Source organism: Chiloscyllium punctatum, chromosome 2, assembly GCF_047496795.1.
Source record: "Chiloscyllium punctatum isolate Juve2018m chromosome 2, sChiPun1.3, whole genome shotgun sequence".
Classification (NCBI taxonomy): domain Eukaryota; kingdom Metazoa; phylum Chordata; class Chondrichthyes; order Orectolobiformes; family Hemiscylliidae; genus Chiloscyllium; species Chiloscyllium punctatum.
In genome coordinates, this window is record NC_092740.1 from 14,821,803 (window position 1) to 14,845,793 (window position 23,991).

At 41.6% G+C, this 23,991-nt stretch overlaps 1 protein-coding gene across 2 annotated transcripts in view; it reads left to right on the plus strand.

Moving 5' to 3' along the window:
• LOC140494599 (SH3 domain-binding protein 2-like) overlaps nucleotides 1-23,991 on the plus strand; it is a 140,213-nt gene that overhangs the window by 39,689 nt on the left and 76,533 nt on the right. The window contains exons 1-3 of one of the 2 annotated variants that reach the window (XM_072593952.1): nucleotides 8,887-9,351; nucleotides 12,832-12,974; nucleotides 18,659-18,761. In XM_072593952.1, the coding sequence (XP_072450053.1) occupies nucleotides 9,299-9,351; nucleotides 12,832-12,974; nucleotides 18,659-18,761 (299 nt within the window). In that variant the 5' untranslated portion in view covers nucleotides 8,887-9,298. Of the gene's footprint in view, nucleotides 1-8,886; nucleotides 9,352-12,831; nucleotides 12,975-18,658; nucleotides 18,762-23,991 lie in introns of those variants that run through there. The other variant, XM_072593961.1, reaches the window with a different exon arrangement.

Below are 23,991 nucleotides of genomic sequence, written 5' to 3' on the forward strand. Positions count from 1 at the left end.
GACAGCAGAGATCGAGTGAATCCTTAGAAGAGTTTAACGGCAGTAGGAGTATACTTAAGAGGGAAATCAGGAGGGCAAAAAGGGGACATGAGATAACTCTGGCAAATAGAATTAAGGAGAATCCAAAGGGTTTTACAAATACATTAAGGACAAAAGGGTAACTAGGGAGAGAATAGGGCCCCTCAAAGATTAGCAAGGCAACCTTTGTGTTGAGCTTTAGAAGATGGGGGAGATACTGAATGAGTATTTTGCATTAGTGTTTACTGTGGAGAAGGATATGGAAGATATAGAATGCAGGGAAACAGAGATTATGACATCTTGAAAAAATGTCCATATTACAGAGGAGGAAGTGCTGGATGTCTTCAAATGCATAAAGGTGGATAAATCCCCAGGACTTGATCAAGTGTACCATAGAACTCTGTGAGAAGCTAGGGAAGTGATTGCTGGGCCTCTTGCTGAGATATTTGTATCATCAATCATCACAGGTGAGATGCTGGAAGATTGGAGGTTGGCCAATGTGGTGCCACTGTTTAAGAAGGGAGGTAAGGACAAGCCAGGGAACTATAGACCAGTGAGCCTGATGTCGGTGGTGGGCAGGTTGTTGGAGGGAATCCTGAGGGACAGAATGTACATGTATTTGGAAAGGCAAGGACTAATTAGGGATAGTCAACATGGCTTTGTGCGTGGGAAATCATGTCTCACAATCTTGACTGAGATTTTGAAGAAATAACAGAGGATTGATTGGATAGAACAGTGAACGTGATCTATAGGGACTTCAGTAAGGTGTGTGACAAGGTTCCCTGTGGGAGACTGGTTAGCAAGGTTAGATCTCATGGAATACAGAGAGAACTAGCCATTTATAAACAGAACTGGCTCAAAGGTATTGGTGGAAGGTTATATTTCAGACTGGAGGCCTGGGCCAGTGGAGTGCCACAAGGATCGGTGCTGGATTCACTACTTTTCGTCATTTATATAAATGATTTGGATGTGAACAAAAGAGGTACAGTTAGTAAGTTTGGGGATGACACCAAAATTGAAGGTGTAGTGGACAGCGAAGGAGGTTACCTCAGATTACAACTGAATCTTGATCAGATTGGCCAATGCGCTGAGGAGTGGCAGATGGAGTTTAATTCAGATAAATGTGAGGTGCTGCATTTTGGGAAAGCAAATCTTAGCAGGACTTATACACTTAATTGTAAGGTCCTTGGGAGTGTTGCTGAATAAAGAGACCTTGGAGTGTAGGTTCATAGCTCCTTGAATGTAGAGTCACAGATAGATAGGATAGAGAAGAAGGCATTTGGTATGCTTTCCTTTATTGGTGAAAGCATTGAGTATAGGAGTTGGGAGGTCATGTTGCGGCTGTACAGGACATTGGTTAAGCCACTTTTGGAATATCTTGTGAAATTCTGGTCTCCTTCCTATTAGAAGGACGTTGTGAAACTTGAAAGGGTTCAGAAAAGATTTACAAGGGTGTTGCCAGGGTTGGAGGATTTGAGCTGTAGGGAGAGGTTGAAAAGTCCGGGGCTGTTTTCTCTGGAGCATCGGAGGCTGAGGGGTGACCTTATAGAGATTTATACAATCACGAGGGGCATGGATAGGATAAATGGACATTGTCACTTCCCTGGTGGGGGAGTCCAGAACTAGAGGGCATAGATTTAGGGTGAGAGGGGAAAGATATAAACGAACCTTTTCATGCAGAGGGTGGTACGTGTATGGAATGAGCTTCTAGAGGAAGTGGTGGAGGTTGATACAATTACAACAGTTAAGAGGCATTTGGATGGGTATATGAATAGGAAGGGTTTGGAGGGATATGGACTGGCAGGTAGGACTAGATTGGGTTGGGAAATCTGGTCGGCATGGACGAGTTGGACTGAAGAGTCTGTTTCCATGCTGTACACCTCTTTGATTCTATGCCTCTTTGACTACAGCTGGAGTACTGTGTACATTTCTAGTCTCCGTATCATAGGAAGGATGCGATTGCACTGGAGGGGTTGCAGAGGATATTCACCAGGATGTTGCCTGGAATGGAGCATTTTAGTTATGAAGAGAGTCTGAATAAGTTTGGGATGTTTGCTTTGGAGCAGAGAAGGCCAAGGTGTAAGGTTTTGAGGGACACAAACAAGGTGGATAGTAAGAGCTCTGCTCTTTGGTTGAAGGATCATAATAAAGGGACATAATTTTAAGGTGAAAGACAGGAGATTTAGAGAGGATTTAAGAAATAGGTTATTCAGCCAGAGTGTGGAGGGAATCTGGAGGAAAGGATAGTTGAGGCAGGAAACCTTATAAACTTTTAGTATACTTGGATGAACACGTGAAGTGTTGTGGGCTATGTGCTGGAAAGTGGGACTAGTGTGGATTTAGTGTTGCTTTTGTTGGTGCAGTCTCATTGGGCAGAAGATTCTATTCTATAGTGCATGATTCTACAATCCTTGGAGCACTCCACTAATTATGTTATTCCAACCTGAAAAAGCCATTCATTCTGAATCTCTGCCTTCTGTGTGTTAACCCATTCTCAACTCCTGCTAATACATTACCTTCAATACACGAGCTCCTATCTTGTTCAATAACCCTTTATGTGGCATCTTATCAAATGCCTTCTGGGAATCCAAATACACAACATCTTCCAGTTCTCTTTTATCAACTCTGCTTGTTATATCCTCATAACCACTGCAGCAAATTTGTCAATAACAGTTTCACTTGCACAAAACCATGTTGACTCGTTTTGATTGCTTTAAGCTTTTCCAAATGTCATGCTACTTCTTTATTAACAGAATCTGGCATTTTCCCAATGCATATGTTAGGCTAAACTAAAACAAAGAATTGTGGATGCTGGAGATCTGAAACAAAAACAGAAAATGCTGGAGAAATTCTCAACAGGCCTGGCAGCATCTGTGGAGCCAAAGCAGAGTTCACATTTCGAGTCCAGTCATCAAAACGCTAACATTACTTTCTCTTTCCAGAGATGCTGCTAGACCTGCTGAGTTTCTCCAGCAATTTCTGACTTTGTTGCAGATGTTAGGATAGTTGACCTATAGTTTCTTGATTTCAGTCTTCCTCCCTTCTTGAACTGGGGTGACCCATTCGCAGTTTTCCCATAATCCAGTGAGTTCTGGAATATAACAACCAATGCCTCCACTTTTGCTGCAGCCAATTCCATTAAAACCCCTTGGATGCAGGCCACCAGGTCTGCCTTTAAGGGTAAAAACAATGACTGCAGATGCTGGAAACCAGATTCTGGATTAGAGTGGTGCTGGAAAAGCACAGCAGTTCAGGCAGCATCGGGGACTGGTTGGCTCAGTTGGCTGGTTTGCAGTACAGTATTGCCAACAGCATGGGTTCAATTCCTATGCCAGCTGATGTTACCATTAGCACCTTTTGTATCTGCTATCTTTGGGATATTTATAGAAACCTCCACCATGAAGATCAATGTAAAATAATGAGGTAAATTATGTACCATTTCCCTGTTCTCGTTATGAATTACCCAGATGCATCCTCCAAAGGTTCTGCACTCACTTCATATACACATACATTTTTTTTTATATACTGTGGAAGCTCTTCCTTTTGCTTTTTGTTTTGCCAATTTTTGCCGATCAATTTTCTCATTTATTAGATTTTAGTCATCTGCTGGTTCCTAAAAAAAACCCAAACCTCTGGCCTGCCACTAGTTTTCGCCACTTTGAATGCCTTAGTTTTTAATTGGAAATTCTCTTTGACCACCTTTATTAATCACAGGTGGTTTGTCCTTTTCACAGAATCCTCCTTTTTTTAACCAGAAAAATATTTTGCTGTGCATTATGAAATATCTGCTTATATGATTAATAATGCTCATCCACAGACTTTCCCCTTAGTGTATTTTCCCAGCCCCCTTTCCACATCCCTTTCGTCATACCTCTGTAATTGGCCCTAATTAAGTTAGGGAGGCTGGGCTGAGAGAGACCCAAATTAATCTGGTCACTTGGGCAAAGAACTCAATTAGGTGCCAATGGAACACAAACCCCAGCAAAATTCCAGGACAGAAGAAGATAGGATCTATAACAACTTAAACAAGAAAGTGGTTTGCAGGAGATTAATTTACACAAACATTTGGAATCAAACATTACAAAAGATGGCATAATTTGATAGATATGCCTGTTACATACAAGGACACTAAATTAACTGAAGTTGTTATCAATGCCAGACACTAGCAACAGGTTTTAAAGAAGAGAAAGGTACCTCTGTCTGAACCAGGAAAGTCTGGTTTGGTCAGTGCTGACTCAGCCAACCTAATCGGAACTTTAGCAGCTACAGTTTGTTTGGAGGACCTTGCTGTCTGCAAAGTTGGGCTATGAGTTCAAATTCCAACACTACAATTGGAGAACTAGATTGAATTCAAGAAGCTTAGTACATTTTTGGTGGAATGGAACTAACTTGATAGCTTTCTCAAAGTGTTGGCATAGGAGAACGTTGGGCAACTTATCCTGTAGGATTCTAAATGACACTGTGCCAAGAGAAAAATTTAAACTTGAGTGAAGGTTACGTAAGGTATAAAGTACTCCATCATTAACATGCAATTGTTACCTATAATAGATAACTGTGCCTGCTTGATTTTGATCTATTTTATAACCACTTGCTGTTCTCTGCCCACAACATCAGCTGTGATACAGGAAGTGATATCTATAATTCAGAAATAAGGCGGTGTGAATGCAGTATATATAGGCAAGTGGAGATGAGCAGACCTATAAATACCTTTCATAAAATAGCAGCATTGTGCTGACACATTCTTGCGTGGCAACATCACACTCTGTAGATTGGAAGTTGGAATCAGAAGTGAGTCATTTACATCATGGCTAATCAGTATCTTCACTTCAATCACCAGCCTTTGTTCCAGAACTCTCCAAAACTTTATCTGGCAGAAACCGGTTTTGAAATTTTCAGTTGACTGGTTTTCTTTGGAGAGGGTATTGCATTCAATACCGTAGAAACACGAAATACAAAAAGGAACAGATTTTGCTCTCCATTTCTTTTCAATCATATTTTCCACTCCCGTGCCCTCAACTGTGCCTCAGTACATCATAGAGCATTGATTCATAAAGTCATCCAGCTCAAAAACATATACTTCAGTCCAACCAGTTTGTACTGACCAAATACCCCAGACTAAATTAGTCCCACCTGCCTGCACTTGGCCCATATCTCTCCAAACATGTCTTATTCATGTGCATAACTAAATGTTTTTGAATGTTGTAACTGTACCCAGATCTATCAATTCCTCTGGAAGTTCATTCCACAAGCTAACCCCATTCTGTGTAAAATATTTACCCCTCGTGCCTTTTTAAGTCTTTTTCCTTTCACCTTTAAAATATGTCCCCGAGTCCTGACATCCGCCCAACCAAAAAGAAATCTACAATTCACCTTATCTATGCCCCTAATGATTTTACAAACCCTCAACCTCATACGCTCCAATGAAAAAATCCCAGCCTATCCAGTCTCTCTGTGTAATTAAAACCCTCCATCTGTGGCAACATTCTGGCAAGTCTCTTCTAAGCCCTCTCCAATTTAAATACCCTTACTGGAACAGGATACCTAGAACAGGTCACAGCACTGCAAGAAGAGGCCTCACAGAGGTACTGCACTTTGAATCCGAAAACTGTGTTTCATGTCCCATTTTAGTAAATTATGGTTGCAACTTAGTCCAGCATTGCCATTGCAGTATTGAGTTAGTGGCATCCTGTCAGAGGGCAGTTTTTGCATGACAGGTTAAGCAGAGACTTTACTTTTTTTAATATACACCCAGAATGGCTAAGACACACAACTGAATGACTTTCCAACTCCCAAAATCACCTGACTCTTTTTCTTTTCCCTTTTTAAACACTAACCACTGCTAGTAAAACGCCCATGTAGCCAGTTAGTAGTTAAAACCTGTCTAGGCACTACAAACAACCAAACATGAGGGTGAGGTAGGGGATGAGAGAAGAGACTAAATCAAAATGGAATTGAAAGAGAAAGGGGTCTGCTCTTTTCAACTCTTTATACCCAGAAGTGCTATCCCACACAACAGAGTGACTTTTCCATCATCAAATCATGGTGACTTTTTTTTAATAAAACGCTAACCATCACCAGTAATCACGCATGTGGCTGATTAAATGTTTACAAGCAAAGCCCATATTAGTTAATGCAAAGCATCAAGAGTGAGGGAGAGGTAGGGAGTGAGGGTAGGGACAGAATCAAAATTGAATTGGAGAAGGAAGGGGAGTCTGCTTTTGATATTTTTAAAATCCATTCAATTCAGTAGGATGGCATGGTGGCTAGCACTGCTGCCTCACAGTGTCAGGAACGTGTGTTTAATCTTCACCCTCAGGTGACTGTGTGGAGTCTGTATACTCTCCCAGCGTCTCTGTTGGTTTCCTCTGAGTGCTCCATTTTCCCCCCACTGTTCAAAGATGTGCAAAAAATAGAAATTGCTAGAAAAGCTCAGGCAACATCTGTGGAGAGAAACCAGAGTTAATGTTTAGGTGGATTGGCCATGGGAAACATTGGGTTGCAAGGATGGGGTGGATCTGGGAAGGATGCTGTTCAGAGGGTCAGTGTGGACTTGATAAACTGAATGGCCTACTTTTACATTCCATCATCTGCTATGTCAGATTCGAACCAGTTTCCCAGAACATTACTGGGGTCTGTGAACTGCCAGGGCAGTGACAATACCACTAGGCTATTGCCTCCCCACCCAGAGGTCTGGCTTATTATTTTCTAATCAACCTGTCCAGAGATGTTTTATACTTCAACCTGGGTCTCTTGGTTCCGAGGTAGGGACACTACCAATGTGCAATGAGAGCTGAGGGTTTGCTTTACTTTTCTTTTACCTAGAAAAATTATGACAAGTTGTCTGCATTATAAAGGGCTCAGTTCTGGCTGAGCAGGCCATTGCTTGTTATATAAAGGGAACTCATACTCAACAAACTCTCTAGGGAGATTAGTGATTGTAACGAAGTCAAACCAGGTGGACCTCGTAGAATATGAATTCCCTGATTGGGCTGTTAATCTGGTCCAATCAGGGAGCCCTGGCAGACAGACATTCTGACATTCTAAGAGCTGGCTGAGGGAGCTGGATCAGTGTCAAAGACTTTCCAAGTGTAAATAAAGGGTGACTTGGTGATAGGAAATTGGCCTCTGAGGAATTACTTCAGGGGTTATCACAACAATGAAGGTAGAAATCACCCTAGAAAGCTATAGCCCAATTGTCAGAGACACTAATATTGTCTAATCCTTAGAATTTCACAGAAGTTACAGTGCAAAATGAGTAATTTAGCTTAAATGTTTAGGCTTCACATGATCCTCATTCCTCATTGTCACATTATCCCTCTGTCCCTTTCCCCCTGTTTATGCTATTTTCCCCACATGGCAGGAGATTTCACATTTCAAATGAGTCTGGTTAATGAGATCTCAGCCAAATTATTTATTAGACTTATTTGTACTATCTTGTATTTGCAACTCCTGGAGTTTGACTATACCAAGGTGGAGAATTCTTCTTTTTGTCTTACCCTTCAGCCTCTTTCACAGTTTTAATTACATATTACAGGTCACTTGTCAATCTTCTGATTTGTAAAATAAAAGAGCCTCAATTTGTCTAAAAATCCAGAATTTAACAAATGAAATGACCTTTCAGGTTACAGGGCTGATAAAGGTTACGGACATGGACGCGGGCGAGGCCCCTAGAGGGTCTTATAAAAATGGACAGAATTTTAAATACGAAATATTGTCAGGCTGGGACCCATTGTAGATCAAACAGTATTCATTGGTGAAACTCACTGAACCATTGGGGAAAATGCAAATATGCAATTTAACTATATTAGAGCATATAATATTGTACCATTCCTAATTCACAAACCTGGGAGATAATGCCACTCTTATTTTGATTAGGCATTTTACAACTGAAAGTATGTTGAAAAGTACCATTGCCACTCATATTGATTAGACTGATGGTTAAGCGGCAGAGCAGAGGTGAGGGGCCGAATGGCCTACTGCATTTCTAATGTTGAAAGGCTTTTTCAGGTCAATCTTGGGAACACTGCATTGCAAAGTGATGAGGCTGGGACCTCTTTATTTGTCATGTCCATGTGCTGACCACAAGATCATAGAAAATGAAGTTAGTTAATAAAGACAGAGACAAAATGTTTGGTGAAAGTGAGACTGTGGGTCCCATTGACTGGGAAATTCAGAACCAGGTCACGGTTTAATGATATAAGATAGATCATTTAGGACTGAGATGAGGAGAAGTGGGATTCTCTGCTACAGGCAGCAGGTAATGCCAAAACATTGAATGTTTTCAAGAGGGAATTTATGTAGTTCTTAGGACTAAAGAGATCAAAGCATTCCGGGAGAACGGGGGACTGAGTTGGATGATCAACTTTGATCATCATGAATGGGGCAGCAGGCTCGATGGGCCGAATGGCTCTGCTGCTACTTTCGATGTTTCTATATTGATGAACTGAATCCATGGAGGAATAGTTAAACAGGGGCATTTCTCTTGTACCATGTTCTCTTTGTTTAATTTTATTTTAAAAATGTATGACTCTGAGTTTTAAACATATAGCATAGTGTGACACTTGGATATTCTGAAAATGTTTCGCACTCAAATGGTAGTGAGGGGCAGAAGCATCATTTTGGAACTTCAAGTTTGAGATTTTAGACCCTTTTACACCATCGTAATTCCATCCGAGTGTGGAGTAGAGGCAGAGGTAGCCACAGACAATATTGAAAGGTATAAATGTACTGATTCGCCAATGAACAGACACTTCATGTCACGTCCTGTCTGGGAAGATTTTCTTGTTGCACGAGTCGGGTGTGGGGAGGGAATGCATCTGATCATGTTGTTGCAAAATTAGAACGAAAAGTTCCTTTGACCAACTTGTACAGCTTCCGGCTTCCTGTGAATGTGAAAGTCAGGAAACCAAATAGAGTTTATGAATACATATGGTACATAAATATACAAGTATGGTACGGATCTGAAATAGGGAGTAGCTGTTGGAAGAAGTTGTCAGCGAGAATTTTCCTTCCAGTGGTAGACGTGAGTAGGATGACAGTTTGTCAACATTTGGAGAGGTGCAGAGATCACTGATCTCTCAGGATACAAAGCCCACGAACATCCCGTTTCCATTCTCCTTTTTCGAAGCAGATGGTGGGAAGGCTGTTTGGTGCATTTTGACGAATCGTTTGCCTTCAGTGGATCTGTAGATGGATCGTTGTTAAAGAAGTTATTGGATTGTTTGGTACGAGGCAATGGAAACAGCCAAGTTGTGAATATTTTTAATTAACTTGTTCAAACATGACACGCCTCCGGAACAGATGGGATTTCAACCAAAACCTCCTGATCCAGAGGTAGGCACACGACCACTGCACTACAAACCCTCAAGAGTATTTGTATAATTGCTGTTTTCTATCTAATTTCCTTGCTGTTAAACTGAGGTTGCACCTGCCTGTTCAACTGTATATAAAAGTCAAGTCCATGGCACCACATTGAAGAAGAGCAGGGAGTTCTCCCTGGACAATATCTATCCCTCAATCAACATCATTAAAAATTACCTGGTTATTTTTACACTGCTAACTATATTAATTATTTTTTTAAAAAGAGCTGGAAGTTATTCTGGGAAAGACGGGCTAAGACGAGGCTGGAATCGGCTCTGAGAGATACTGTAGGGGCGGAGTTGATAGTAAGTGAGGCAAGTTTGGGAAGATACAGCAAGAAATATTGCTTCGCCTTGTGGCAAAGTCCACCAAAAAAAACTCTACCCAATTCAGAATTGTGCAAAATAAGATAGAATTGAGCCCCAAGAGTTCATTCTGGTGATTTTCATTGATGTATTTTGTAACTTTGTTTTCTGACAGTGATTACATGCTAGCTTTTCCTCAGTTTGCACATTAGGCACTTGCCAGAAGTTTGTAGGAGTATAGAATGACTTCTTTTATTATTTCATTGGATGAGAGAATTACTAGCAGAATCAGCATGTGTGACCCATGAGAACTGCTGAAATCTGGTATAGAAATCCTGACAGTGATGTTCGGAACGGTGTTTCAGGATTTTGGTCTAGCATCAAAAGCAAGAAAATTATGGCAGGACATTATAAAATACTGGTTTGGTCTCAACTAAAGTATATTTTCCAATCCAGGCATCATACTTGAGAAGGGATGTCAAGGCAATGGATGCAGCAAAGGTTCATTCGAATGGTTCCAAGGATGAGAATCTTGAGTTATGTTGTAGATGTGGTGACCAGAACTGCACTCAGTACTCCAGCTGTGACCTAACCAAACATACCATAATCTCCCTGTCTTTATAATCTGTGCTATGATTGATAAAGGCTAGGGCCCCATATTAGTTGCCCTGCCACCTTCAGGAATTTGTGGACAAGTAGCCCTCTGTTCCACTGAGCTTTCTAGAGTCTTACCTTTCATTGAGTACTCCCTTGTTTTGTTACTTCTTCCAAAGTGTATCACCTCTGACTTATCTGTCATAAATTCTATCTGCCAATGATCTGCCCATCTGACCAATCCATTTATATCCTCCTGTAACTGAAGACCTTCTTCCTTACTGTTAACCACCCAGCTGATCTTTGTGTCATCTGTAAATGTACTTATCATCCCTTCAACATTCCCATTTACAGGGTGTCCCTGATTTATGAATATGTGACTTACAAATGCTTGTATTTACAAATGCAATCCCATACAGGGGTATAATGTTAAAGACTTGACATACGAATATTGACTGTACTTATTATATTGTCTCCTGCTACTAGGCCAGTTTTGGATCCAAATGGCCTGGATCCCATGTGCTTTTATCTTCATTATTAGTTTTCCATGTGGGGCTAGTATTAGAAGGTTTGAAAATTAATGTATGTTATAGTTTATAAATTGTAAACTGTGAGGATGACAGTGTGGAATTCCAAAAGGACGTTGATTAGTCGGTGGAATGGATGGATACATGGCAGATGAGGTTCATGCAGAGAGGTGTGAGGCAATGCACTTTGGTCAGAAGAACATTGAAAGACAAAATAGGGGGCACAATTTTAAAAGGGGTGCAGGAGAAGAGAGATCTGGGTGTATATGTGTACAGATCATTGAAGGTGGCAGAATAGATGGGGGAAACAGTCAACTGAGCATACAATGTGCTCTGCATTATTGTTAGGTGCATCGAGTACAAGAGTAGGGAAGTGATGTTGAACCTCACAAGACACTTGTTAGATCTCAGCTGGTGTCTTGTGTAGAGTTGTAAGTGCCATACAAGAGTTGTAAGTGCCATACAAAGAAATATGTGAATGCCTTAGAGAGTGTGCAAAAGTGATTTACAAGAATGATTTCAAGAATGAGAAACTTCACTTATGAGAATCATTTGCAAAGGTTGGGACTGTTCTCGTTGGAGAGAAGAAGGATAAGAGAAGATTTGTTAGAGGTTTTCAAAATTTTGACTGTGCTGGACAGAGTGGATAGGAAAAAGACGTTCCTGTTGATTAAAAGAAGAGGAGGGTTTGAGCTATAGGGAGAGACTGAATAGACTGGGGCTATTTTCTCTGGAGCGTCTGAGGCTAAGGGGTGACCTTATAGAGGTTTATAAGATCATGAGGGGCATGAAAAGTATGAATAGTCAAGGTATTTTGCCCAGGGTAGGGGAGCCAAAGGTGAGAAGGAAAGGATTTAAAAAGGACCTAAGGAACAATGTTTTCACACAGAGGATGGTGCCTGTATGGAATTAGATGCCAGAGGAGCTGGAGGCTGGTACACTTAAAAGGGATATATATATGGGGATTTGAATAGGAAGGGTTTAGAGGGATATGGGTCAAATGCTGGGAAGTGGGACTAGATTAATTTAGAATACCTGGTCAGCATGGAAGTGTTGGACTGAAGGGTCTGTTTCCGTGCTGTACATCTCTATGACTCAAAGAACAAGTGGGCATAGATTCAAAGTGATCTGAAAATGAAGCAAGAGTGAGTGAGAAAAAGCTTTTTCACACAGTGAGTAGTTAGGGTTTGGAATGTGCAGTTGGAAATATGATGGAGGCAGGTTCAATTGAGGCATTCAAGAGGATATTGGATGATATTTTGGATAGAAATGGTGTGCAAGAACATGGGGAAAAAGGAGGTGATTGGCACTGGGTAATAGAACTGATGCAGACACGATGGGCCAAATGGCCTCCTTCGACAGTGTAACAGTTCTATGATTCTGTGAGGTCTTCAAAATCCATGATCTGAGTAGGGAAAATAGGAAATCAGCAAAAGTGTTCAAGTACCAAAGGACAATGATTTAAAATTAATTGCAGAAGAACCATATATTTTCTTACACAACGAGTGGTTGGGATCTGGAATGCAATACCTGAGTGAATAGTAGACCCAAAATCAATGATGGCTTTTGAAAGAAAATTAGGTAATTACCTGAAGAGAACAAAATTTACAGAGCTAAAGACAGGAATGGTACATGAATAGGTAGGGTTTAGAGGGTTATGGGCCAAGTGCTGGCAAATAGGACTAGATTAATTTAGGTTATCTGGTCGGCATGGACAAGTTGAACCAAAGGATCTGTTTCTGTGCTGTCCATCTCTGTGACTCTATGACTGTAAGTGGACTGTTCTTGCAGAGAGTAGGAATGGATAGGATGGACAGAGTGATTTCCTTCTGTACTGAAACCATTCTGTGATTCTATGACTCTGCAGTGACAATAAAAATACAAGTATACAATGGTCTAAAATTCAGTGAAGACTCAAGCCTATTTAAATAACTTGAGTACTGTATTAAGTTGCAGCAATGAACTCATCTTGTTTGGGTTTGTTTGAATTTAATACATAATCAGCAATTTTTAATATTTTGTTTCAGCACAATGGCCACTGGAATGGAGGAGAATTGGCCGGTCCCAATGAGAGCGATTGGAGCTCAGAACCTTCTCACTATGCCAGGAGGAGTTACACAGTCTGGCTATCTCCATAAGAAAGGAGGATCCCAATGGAAGATCATGAAGTGTAAGTTTGTCAGTCACACAGTTTGTTGTTTCAGTTTTATCGTTAGCTCCTTTCGCTGATATCAGATTCGGAGCCTCTTCCACTCCCACCTAATGTCAGTTTCCTCTAACTTTCCTTTCACTGCACTTGTAAATACATCCTCTGATTGTATATCCGATATCTCTGTGAAACTCTCCAGGATCGTTTACTGTATACATTTTAAGAAATGCAGGGTTTTGGCATTTATACATGTTCTGGGTTGCTTATAGAGAATTAGGTAGATACAACTGTGTGATAAATATGGGCCAACACATTGGGAGAAACTGGCTCCTTGACTTCATAACAGCAGTCCAAGATTCTGATACATTCTGCCGAGAGAGGAGGCAGGAATGTTAGTTTAATGTCTCATCTGAATGTTCACGTTTGGTGGGGGTGGGGTCAGTAACTTAATAAGATTATTTTCACTTGTCCATGATTGTAATGTTTTGTGGAAGATGAAATGTCCACTACTGTCAGTATCGTTCACTTTTCCTCTTCCTGCAGCTGGACAGTGCAGCTCCATTGATATTGATAGGCTCAGTGGTTACACGCTGCTCAGCCACATTCCCTGAACCTGGGCAACAGTCCAAAAGCTATGGGGGAAGCGGGGAGATAAAATTCAGCTTGCTGTTTGTCTCCCACACTCTAACGGGAGTAATATTCAAGATCATAAATGCTGTGACTAACTCTGACTGGGATTATTTAGTGTGGAGAAGGTGCTTCATGTCTGCATTTACTCACTGTGTCAGTCTTTTTTGCACTGTAGGTCTGTTTTACTCTTCTTCCCCTTTTTTTTGAATTCCTGGCATCGCACATTATGGTAGGAAAGACAGACAGACACATTCTGTCAGTCATTCTGAAAGCAGCTGCTGTGAAAACCTAAATTCGATCAAATCTGCAATTTCTCTGCCTGCCTATAGGGTGAAGCCTGGTCTTTGGCTACTGTCCCACACCAAGGAAGTGGGAAATCCAAATAGTTCAACATTTATTTCAAAATTATGTAGAATCATGGCAGAACAGAAGGGCCGGGCAGCAAGTCTGGGGACCCGGGGTATCAAGGGACATTGACAGTTTGATAAAGAAAAAGAAGAAAGCATATGTTAGATTCAGAGCATTAAAAACAGGGAAGGCCCCTCAGGAATAAACAGTGTAGGGAGATATTTTAAAAAAAGAATTAGGAGGGCAAAGAGAGGCCAGAAAATATCTTTTGCAGATGGGATTATGGAAAACCCCAAAGCTTTTTATAAGTATATTAAGAGTAAGAGAATTAACAGGGAAAAAATGGGACCTATCAGAGACCAAAGGGACAACCTGTACGGAGAACTAGTGGACATGGGTGAAGTCTGAAGTGAATACTTCTCATCTGTATTCACAGAGGAAAAAGACATTTAGTTGGAGATTTCAGTTTGGGTGGTGAGATTCTAGAACACATTAAGATTAATAAGATAGATGTTTTTACAGGCATACATGATGCATAAAGCCCCAAGTCCTAAAGAAATGTATCCTCGGTTGCCATTGGAGGTGAAGGAGGAGATTGCTGGGTCCCTGGCAGAGATATTTAATACTTTGACGACCTTAGGTGAAATGCCAGATAACTGGAGGATAGCTAATGTAATTCCTTTGTTCAAGAAGGACAGCAGGGATAGGCCATGTAATTACAGACCAGTTAGTCTGATGTTAAGTGATGGAGAAATTATTACAAAGAATTCTTAGAGACAGGATTAATTAACACTTGGAAAGGCAGGATTAGTCAGCACAGATTTGTAAGAGGGAAATCCTGACTGACTCATTTATCTTTTGAAAAGGTGGCTAAATATATTGAGGAGGGTAGTACAGCTGATGTAGTTTACATGGACTTCAGTAAGACCTTTTGACAAAGTCCCACATGGAAGGCTAGTGAAAAAGGTAACAGCCCATGCGATTCAAGGCAAGTTACAAAACTATATTCAGAATTGGCTTCCAAATAGAAGGCAAAGGGTGATATTGAATGGTTGCTTTAGTGATTGGAAGCCACTGACCAGTGTGAAATACATGGCTCGGTGCTGTTTGATATGTATGTTAATGACTTGGATGTGAATGTAGAAGGTTTAATTAGTAAGTGTCTTCAGGATACTAACAGGGAAAGAGAAGGTAGATAACAATAAACTATTTCCACTGCTGAAGATTCTAGAACCAGGGAGGATAGTCTAAGAATTAGGCCAGGCCATTCAGCAGAGATGTTAGAAAACACTTCTACACGCAAGAAGAAGTGGCATTTTGGACTCTCTGTAATAGCAGTTCATGCTAATTCAATTGATAAATTAAAAAAAAAACAAATTTTTATTTAGCAAGGATGATGGGATTTGGGCCCAGGGCAGTCATACAGAGTTAGGCCACAGATCAGCCATGACCTTTTTGAATGGTGCAGCAGGCTCGAGGAGCTGAATGACCTACTCTTGCTCTTATGTTCTGACATTCCTAAGGTTGTAGATGACACGAAAGTTGGTGTGAGGAGGATGGTCTCAGGCTACAGTCTGATTAGCTGGTAAATTGGGCAGAGCAATAGCAGATAGGATGTAATCCTGTGAAGTGTGAGGTGGGAAGGTGAAATAACTGCACAGAGGCTGGTGTCCTGTCACCAAATCACCCTGTATTTACACGTGCACAGTACATGCAGCTAGTTCAGAGCCAGTCCCTAGAGTGAGAAGACTCTCTGAGACTCCTGTTTATATCAGCCAGGGTTTCCTGATTGGCCTTTGGGAGTACTGAGGAACAAAGGATTTTGATGTACAAGTGTATAGATCCCTGAAGGTGTCAGCACAGGTAGATAGGGTGGGAAAGAAGCCATACAGGATTTTTGCCTTCATTAGCCAGGGTGCAGGATATAGGAGCAACAAAGTCTTGTTCAAACTTTACTGAGCATTGGTTAGGCCACAGCTGGAATACTGTGTACAATTCTGATCACCATACTATCATAGGGACATATTTGCACTGGAGAGGGTACAGAGGTGATTCACCAGGATGTTGCCTGGAATGGAAAGATAGTAGATGTATCTAAGACCAGAGGGCATAGGTTAAAGGTGAGGAATAAGTGGATTAGAGGGAATCTGAAGAAGAATGTTTTCACTCAGAGGTGGGAGATGTATGGATTATGTTGTCTGAGACCTTGGTGAAGGCAGGTACTCTCATAACGTTTAAGAAACGTGAACACACACTTAAAATGCCAGAGTATAGTAGGCTATGGACAAAGAGCAAATACATAAGAACATAAGAACTAGGAGCAGGAGTGGGCCATTCGGCACTTTGAGTCTGCTCCGCCACTCAATAAGATCATGGCTGACCTTTTCATGGACTCAGCTCCACTTACCAGCCCTCTCACTGTATTCCTTTATCCCTTAATTCCTTTATTGTTCAAAAAAAATCTAGCTTAGCTTCAAAAACATTTACTGAAGTAGCGTCAACTACTTCACTAGGCAAGGAATTCCATAGATTAACAACCCTCTGGTGAAGAGGTTTCTTCTCAATTCAGTCCTAAATCTGTTACCTCTAATCTTAAGGCTATGCTCTCTTGTCCTAGTTTCAACTGCCAGTGGAAACATCCTCTCTACGTCTATCTTAACTATCCCCTTCATAATTTTATATGTTTCTTTCAGATCCCCCTCATTCTTCTGAATTCCAATAAATATAATCTTACTACTATAATACTAGTCACTCTCTCCTCATAAGCCAACCCCCTCATCTCCAGAATCAGCCGAGTGAATCTCCTCTGCACCCTCTTGCCCCAGTACATCCTTTCTCAAGTAAGAAGACCAAAACTCGTAGTACTCCAGGTGTGGCCTCACCAGCACCTTGTATAGCTACAACATAACCTCCCTGCTTTTAAACTCAATCCCTTTAGCAATTAAGGACAAAATTCCATTTGCCTTCTTAATTATGTGTGGTACCTGCAGACCAACCTTCTGTGATTCATGCACAAGGACACCCAGGTCCCTCTGCATAGCAATCGTGAGTGTGGTGCTGGAAAAGCACAGCCAGTCAGGCAGCATCCAAGGAGCAGGAGAATCAACATTTCGAGCATAAGCTTAGGCCTGAAACGTCGATTCTCCTGCTCCTTGGATGCTGCCTGACTGGCTGTGCTTTTCTAGCACCACACTCTCGACTCTGAACTCCAGCAACTGCAGTCCTCACTTTTTCCCTCTCAGCAGACTGCATGTTTTTATCATTCGAGTAATAATCCGTTTTACTGTTACTCCTACCAAAACCATTTATTAAGATTGTATTCCATCTGCCAGACCTTTGCCCACACACTTAATGTATCTATGTTCATCTGCACCACAGTCCAGCGAACTTGGGAAAATTACTGCCGGTGCACGTGCTATTTCTCCCACCATCCCTTTTAGTACCCTGGGATGCACTCCATCAGGGCCAGGAGACTGTCTATCCTTAGCTCCATTAGCTTGCTCAACACTACCTCTTCCATAACAATGATTGTTTCCAGGTCATCGCCTACCCTTGTCTCTTTGTCAATTACTGACGTGTTATTAGTGTCCTTCACTGTGAAGACCGATACAAAATACCTGTTCAATGCCTCGGTCATTTCATCATATCCCATAACTAAATGCCCCTTCTCATCCTTTAAAGGGTCAATGTTCACTTTAGCCAGTTTTTTTCATTTTATGTATTTGTAGGAACATTTGCTATCTGTCTTTATATTCTGTGCTAGTTTTTTTTCTCATGTTCTATTTTACTTTTCCTTATTGCTCTTTTTGTGGCTTTCTGTTGACCTTTAAAGTTTTCCCAATCTTCTAGTTTCCTGCTCTTTTTGACCTCTTTGTATGCCTTCTCTTTCAGTTTGATAGCCTCCCTTATTTCCTCAGACACCCACGGCAGATTACTCCTTATTTACATTACTTCCTTTTCACTGGTATATGTTTTTGCTGAGCACTTTGAAAACTGTTTTGAAAGTCCTCCACTGCTCATCAACTGTCCCACCATAAAATCTTTGCTTCCAGTCTACTTTAGCCAAGACCTCCCTCATTCTGTTGTAGTCTCCCTTGTTTAAGCACAGGACCCTGGTATTGGATTTTATCTTCACACTCTTCATATGTATTCTAAATTTAACCATACTGTGATTACTCCTTCCAAGTGGATCCCTAACTGTGAGGTTATTAATTATTCCTTTCTCATTACACAGGATCAGATCTAGGATAGCTTGCTCCCTCTTCAGTTCTATTACACACTGTTTAAGGAAACTGTCACGGATACAATCAACAAACTCCTCCTCAAGGCTGCCCTGGTCTGACCAATCTACATGTAGATTACAATCCCCATGATAATTTCCGTTACATTTTTACAGGCATTAGTTATTTCTTTGTTAATTGTGTGCCCTCCCACCCCCCCCAATGTGATGTTATTATTTGGTGGTCTACAGACTTCACCTATCAGTAACTTTTTCCTCTTAGAATTTCTAGTTTACACCCAAATGGATTCGACCTTATTCTAATGAGATTAGTGTAGTTTGGTGTTGGTTGGTTGTCAGAGACATGGTGGATCGAAGGACCTGTTTCTATTCTGTATGACTCTATGATTATGATTTGTCTTCTCTGTTTGTGAAGTTCCCTAGCTTCCTTACTTTACTCCAGGACCTGTCTTTACTGGTCTAAAATTGATTCTATTTCTGGTTTCAGGGCCACTGCGATTTGTTATCATTCACAAGGGCTGCCTTTATTACTTCAAATCCAGCACTGCGGCCTCTCCACAGGGAGCTTTTTCTCTCAATGGGTACAACAGGTCAGTACGGAACAATCACATTACTTGTATTTGACCTTCCCCAGGGTGGTCAAGATGGGTCAATATATGTTTCAGATTTACAACTTCCACAGTATTTTGCCTTTATATGTGTGTATCATGAGTTTGCATCTTTGAGCAGAGTATGATTGAGGCAATGTGGTACAGATCTGGGATTAGGGCAAGGTGATGGCCTAGTGGTATTATCACTAGACTATTAATCCAGGAATTTAGCTAATGTTCTGGGGATGCAGGTTTGAATCCCATCAGAGTACATATTGGAATTTGAATTCCATTAAAAATGATTCTGGGGAGAAACCCATCTGGTTCACTAATTTCCCTTAGGAAAGGAAATCTTCCATCTTTTAACTGGTCTGGCGAGATGTGACTCCAGACCTGCAGCTATGCAGTTGACTCTCAACTGCCCTCTAAAATAGCCCTAGCAAGGCACGCAGTTGTAACAATCACTACAAAGTGATTCTCCCGCCATCTCTTTTAGAAAGAGATGACATTGGGGGAACACCTAGCATTAACCGCGGTGGCAAAACCAGCCTTGTAGACCCTGCAGAGTCCTGTCTGGGGACTAGTATAACATCTCTTCTTCATCAGGTGGTTGTGGAGTATATAATTGTAAGGCACAGAATTTATAGCAAAAGTTTACTGTGTGATGTAACTGAAATTATATATTGAAAAAGGCCTGGGGGATTGTTTGTTAAGTCTCTCATCTGTTAGAATGACCATGTTGGTTTCAGTTCTTTCATATGTAAATCGCAAAACTTTTTTTTAAAAGTTACGTTCTCAAGTGAACTTTAACAATTGGTATCTGTCAGGCCAGATAATGTATTAAAGATGTGAGCTCCCCTGGGTGATGCTGTCTGTGCCACAATGTTTACACTGATTCTAATCTTAAAAAATGAACTTACAGAATCTTACATGAAGTCATACAGTTTTTGAGCAAAGTAAAATGTAATTCTGCAAGTACAAATTCACCCCACAAACATGTGTGTGTGTGTGTGTGTGTGTGTGTGTGTATGTGTGTGTATGTGTCTGTGTGTGTGTGTGTGTGTGTGTGTGTGTGTGTGTGTGTGTATGTGTGTGTGTGTGTATGTGTGTGTGTGTGTGTGTGTGTGTGTGTGTAGTGCAATGGGGTCATCTATGATGTGATGTGCACCCAGGGTCCCGGTTGAGGCCATCCTCATGGGTACCGAATTTGGCTATCAGCCTCTGCTCGGTCACTCTGCGTTCTTGCCTGTCCCGAAGTCTGCCTTGGAGGAAGGTCACCCGAAAATCCGAGGCCGAATATCCCGGGCCGCTGAAGTGTTTCCTGACTGGGAGGTTGGCACGGTGGCTCAGTGGCTAGCACTGCTGCCTCTCAGCACCAGGGTCCCAGGTTCGATTCCAGCCTCGGGCGACTGTCTGTGTGGAGTTTGCACATTCTCCCAGTGTCTGCATGGGTTTCCTCAGGATGCTCTGGTTTCCTCGCACAGTCCAAAGAGGTGCAGGTTAGGTGAACTGGCCATGGTAAATTGACCATAGTTGTTAGGAGCATTAGTCAGAGGGGGGTGGGTTACTCTTTGGAGGGTTGGTGTGGACTTGTTGGGCCAAAGGGCCTGTTTCCACACTGTAGGGAATCTAATCTTGAGTGGGCTGTCTCACACAGTAGTCAAGCACCAGCCTGACATGATCATACTCACGGAATCATTACCTGACAGTGTCCCAAACACCCTCACCATCCTTAGGTATGTCCTGTCCACCAGCAGGACAGACCTAGCAGAAGTGGCAGCATAGTGGTATACAGTTGGAAAGGAATTGCTCTAGGAGTCCTCAACATTGATGCTGGACCCATGAAGCTTCAGTGCATCAGGTTAAACATGGGTAACCTCCATACCATTTCATAGCCACTCAGCTGATTGATCAATACTCCTCCATGTTGAATAACATTTAGAGGATGTACTGAGGATGGCAAGGACACAAAATGTACTCTGGGTAGAGGTTTTCAATGTTCATCACCAAGACTGAGTCTGCAGCAGGTGGTGAGGCAACCAACAAGAGGGAAAAACATACTCAATCTCATCCTCACCAATCTGCTGGCTGCAGATGCATTTGTCCATGACTATCAGTGAGAGTGACCACTGTACAGTCCATGTGGAGACAAAATCCCACCTTCACATTGCGAATACTTCTGCCACATTGTGCAGCACTTATTGTGCTAAATGGGACAGACGTTGAACAGATCTAGCAACTCAAGACTGGGTATCTGTGAGGTCCTCTGGACCATCAATAGCAGCAGTTCTTCAGCACAATCTGCAACTTCATATCCCCCACCCAACCATTACCATCAAGCCTTTTCAGACTTGTCCTCCTGTTGTAGTAGAAAGGAAATGCTTGTTCTAAAAATAGTCTATTTTATATAGAAGTTGGACTGTGGCTTCCCCACTGCACCTTGTAGACATAAATGACAGATCACATTAACCTTTATTCATTCAAACTGCAGGGACCTTCTTGTAGAATCAATCTGGCTCATGTGAAAAAGCGTAGAAAAGCGTTTCTGCTTTTCTGTTCTACCTGGCCTCTGCAATGCTTACTTTCTAAAAATACTCAGGACGGCACAGTGGCTCAGTGGTTAGCACTGCTGCCTCACAGCACCAGGGACCCAGGTTTGATTCCCACCTCAGGTGAATGTCTGTGTGGAGTTTGCACATGCTCCCCGTGTCTGCATGGGTTTCCTATGGGTGCTCTGGTTTCCTCCCATGATCCAAAGATGTGCAGGTCAGGCGAATTGGCTATGCGAGTGCTAGATGCATTAGATCGGGGTAAATGTAAGGTACGGGAATGGGTCTGGGTGGGTTGCTCTTCAGAGAGTCGGTGTTGGACCGAAGGGCCTGTTTCCATACTGTAGGGAATCTAATCTAACTGTTACCAAGAAACAGATCCAGGCGTATTCTTTTATATTACAAATTGATTATTCTTGTAATGAAAGAAAGGGTGAGGGGGGATAGATTTAAAGGAGGTCTAAAGGGTAATTTTTTCATACAGAGGGTGGTGTGTGTATGGAATGAGCTGTCAGATGAAGTGGTACAATTACAGCATTTAACAGGCATGTGGATGCATTTATGAATAGGAAGGGTTGGAGGGATATGGGCCAAGTGCTGGAAAATGGGACGAGATTAATTTAGGATATCTGGTCGGTATGGACAAGTTGAACCGAAGGGTCTGTTTCTGTGCTGTCCATTTCTATGACTCTATGTATACAGCACCTTTTGTAATGTCTGAAAGTGCTTTACCTGGTTAATCATTGTCGTTAGGTAGGAAAGGTGACAGCCAATCTGTGTACAGTCAGTTTCTACAAACAGCTGTTACATTAATGACCAGATGGTTGACCTAATTAATTATTGGCCAGTGTATGTGGAGGCACCTCTCCTGTTCTTGTTCACATGCTGTGGTGTAAGAATTTGTTATGTTCATCTGAGAGAGCAAGTGCGGCCTTTATTTAAAGTCTCATCCAAAAGATAGCATCCTTGACAGTGGAGACACGCACACAGAAAGATACAGGTGGACACAGACAGAGACATGCATACACAGACACAGGAGTACACCCACAGATGTGGAAACATAGACAGGGGCATGTGCACATTGACGGTGATGCATGCACACAGGAGAGACTTGCACATACACAAACACTGAGATGTGCACACGCAGACAGATGTGCACACACAGAGATGCATGCAGACAAACATACACATGCAGACACAGGCGTACAGACACAGAAGTGTGCACACAGATACAGATGTGCAAAGAAAGAAACATGCACAGAGACACACTCACAGACACAGGTGTGTGCCTGCATGTCATTTAGGGAAGGAAATCTATCGTCATTACCTGTTCTGGCCTACAAGTGACTCCAGATCCACAGAAATATGGTTGACTCTTAAGTGCCCTCTGGTCAATGGGCAATAAATACTGACCTAGCCAATGATGCCACATCCCATGAATTAATTAAAAAAAGACAAATGTGTGCATTTAGTGAGTGGCTTAAAGACACAGAGAAAGACAGAGACACACAGTCAGTGGCATGGACACACAGAAACAGAGATTCGGACAAAGATACACATACAGCAACACATGTACAGACATTACCTCAACTGAAATTCTCCAGTTTATATGTACTATAGTTAGGAGAGCAATGATGTGAGTGACAATGTCTAATGTTCCATTACAAACTATAAACAATTAATGTAGATCTTCAGAGGAACCCAATTGTCAAGATTTTGAGCACACTTTGAAAGCACATACAGATCTGTAGGTTGCTGCAGAGCTATTACTGATGGCTGTACACAATGCATCAGAATGTAAAGCACAGAAACAAGCCAATCGATCCAATCAGTCCATTTGGTTTATATTGTACATAAGCTTCCATCTATACTTTCTCATCTACCTCCATCAGTGTGCCTCCCTATTCCCTTCTTCTTCATGTGTATCTATATTTAAACTTATCCATAGCATCATAAAGCTTGACACATTGAAAAAGGTCCTTCAGCCCATCAAACTTGTGCTGGTCAAAAAGCCTCATCGAACTATACTAATTTCATTTTCCAGCACTTTTCCCATAGCTTTGTATACCTTGGCATTGCAAGTGTACTTCTAAATACTTCAATGTTATGAGTGTTTCTGCCTCTCCCACCCTTACAGGCAGTGAGTTCAAGATTCCTGCCACTCTCTGTGTAAAAATAATTTTCCCCACATCCCCTCTAAATCTTCTGCTCTTACCTTAAATCTATGCCCCCGGTCATTTATCCCTGCACTAAGAGAAAAGGTTTCTTCTGTCTATGCCCCTCATAATTTTATACATCTCAATCACATCCCCCTCAGTGCCCTCTGCTGCAAGGAAAACAACCCGAGTCTGTCCAATCTCTGATCACAACTAGAACTCTTGAATGTATGATTTTATTGTCACATGTATTTTACAGTAAGAATACAGTAAAACCCTTACATCTGAATAAATCTCCTCTGCATCCTCTCCAGCACAATCAGATCCCTCCTATGATTTGGATTCCCGAACTGGATATAATACTCTGGCTGTGGCTTAACCAACTTTTTATATAATTTCAGCATAATCCCAACATGCTCTTAAACTCCATCTCTCAACTCATGGAGGCAAGCATTCTACATGACTCTTTAACCATTTTAACTAACTGTCCTGCTACCTTAAGGGACTGAGGTACATGCACACCAA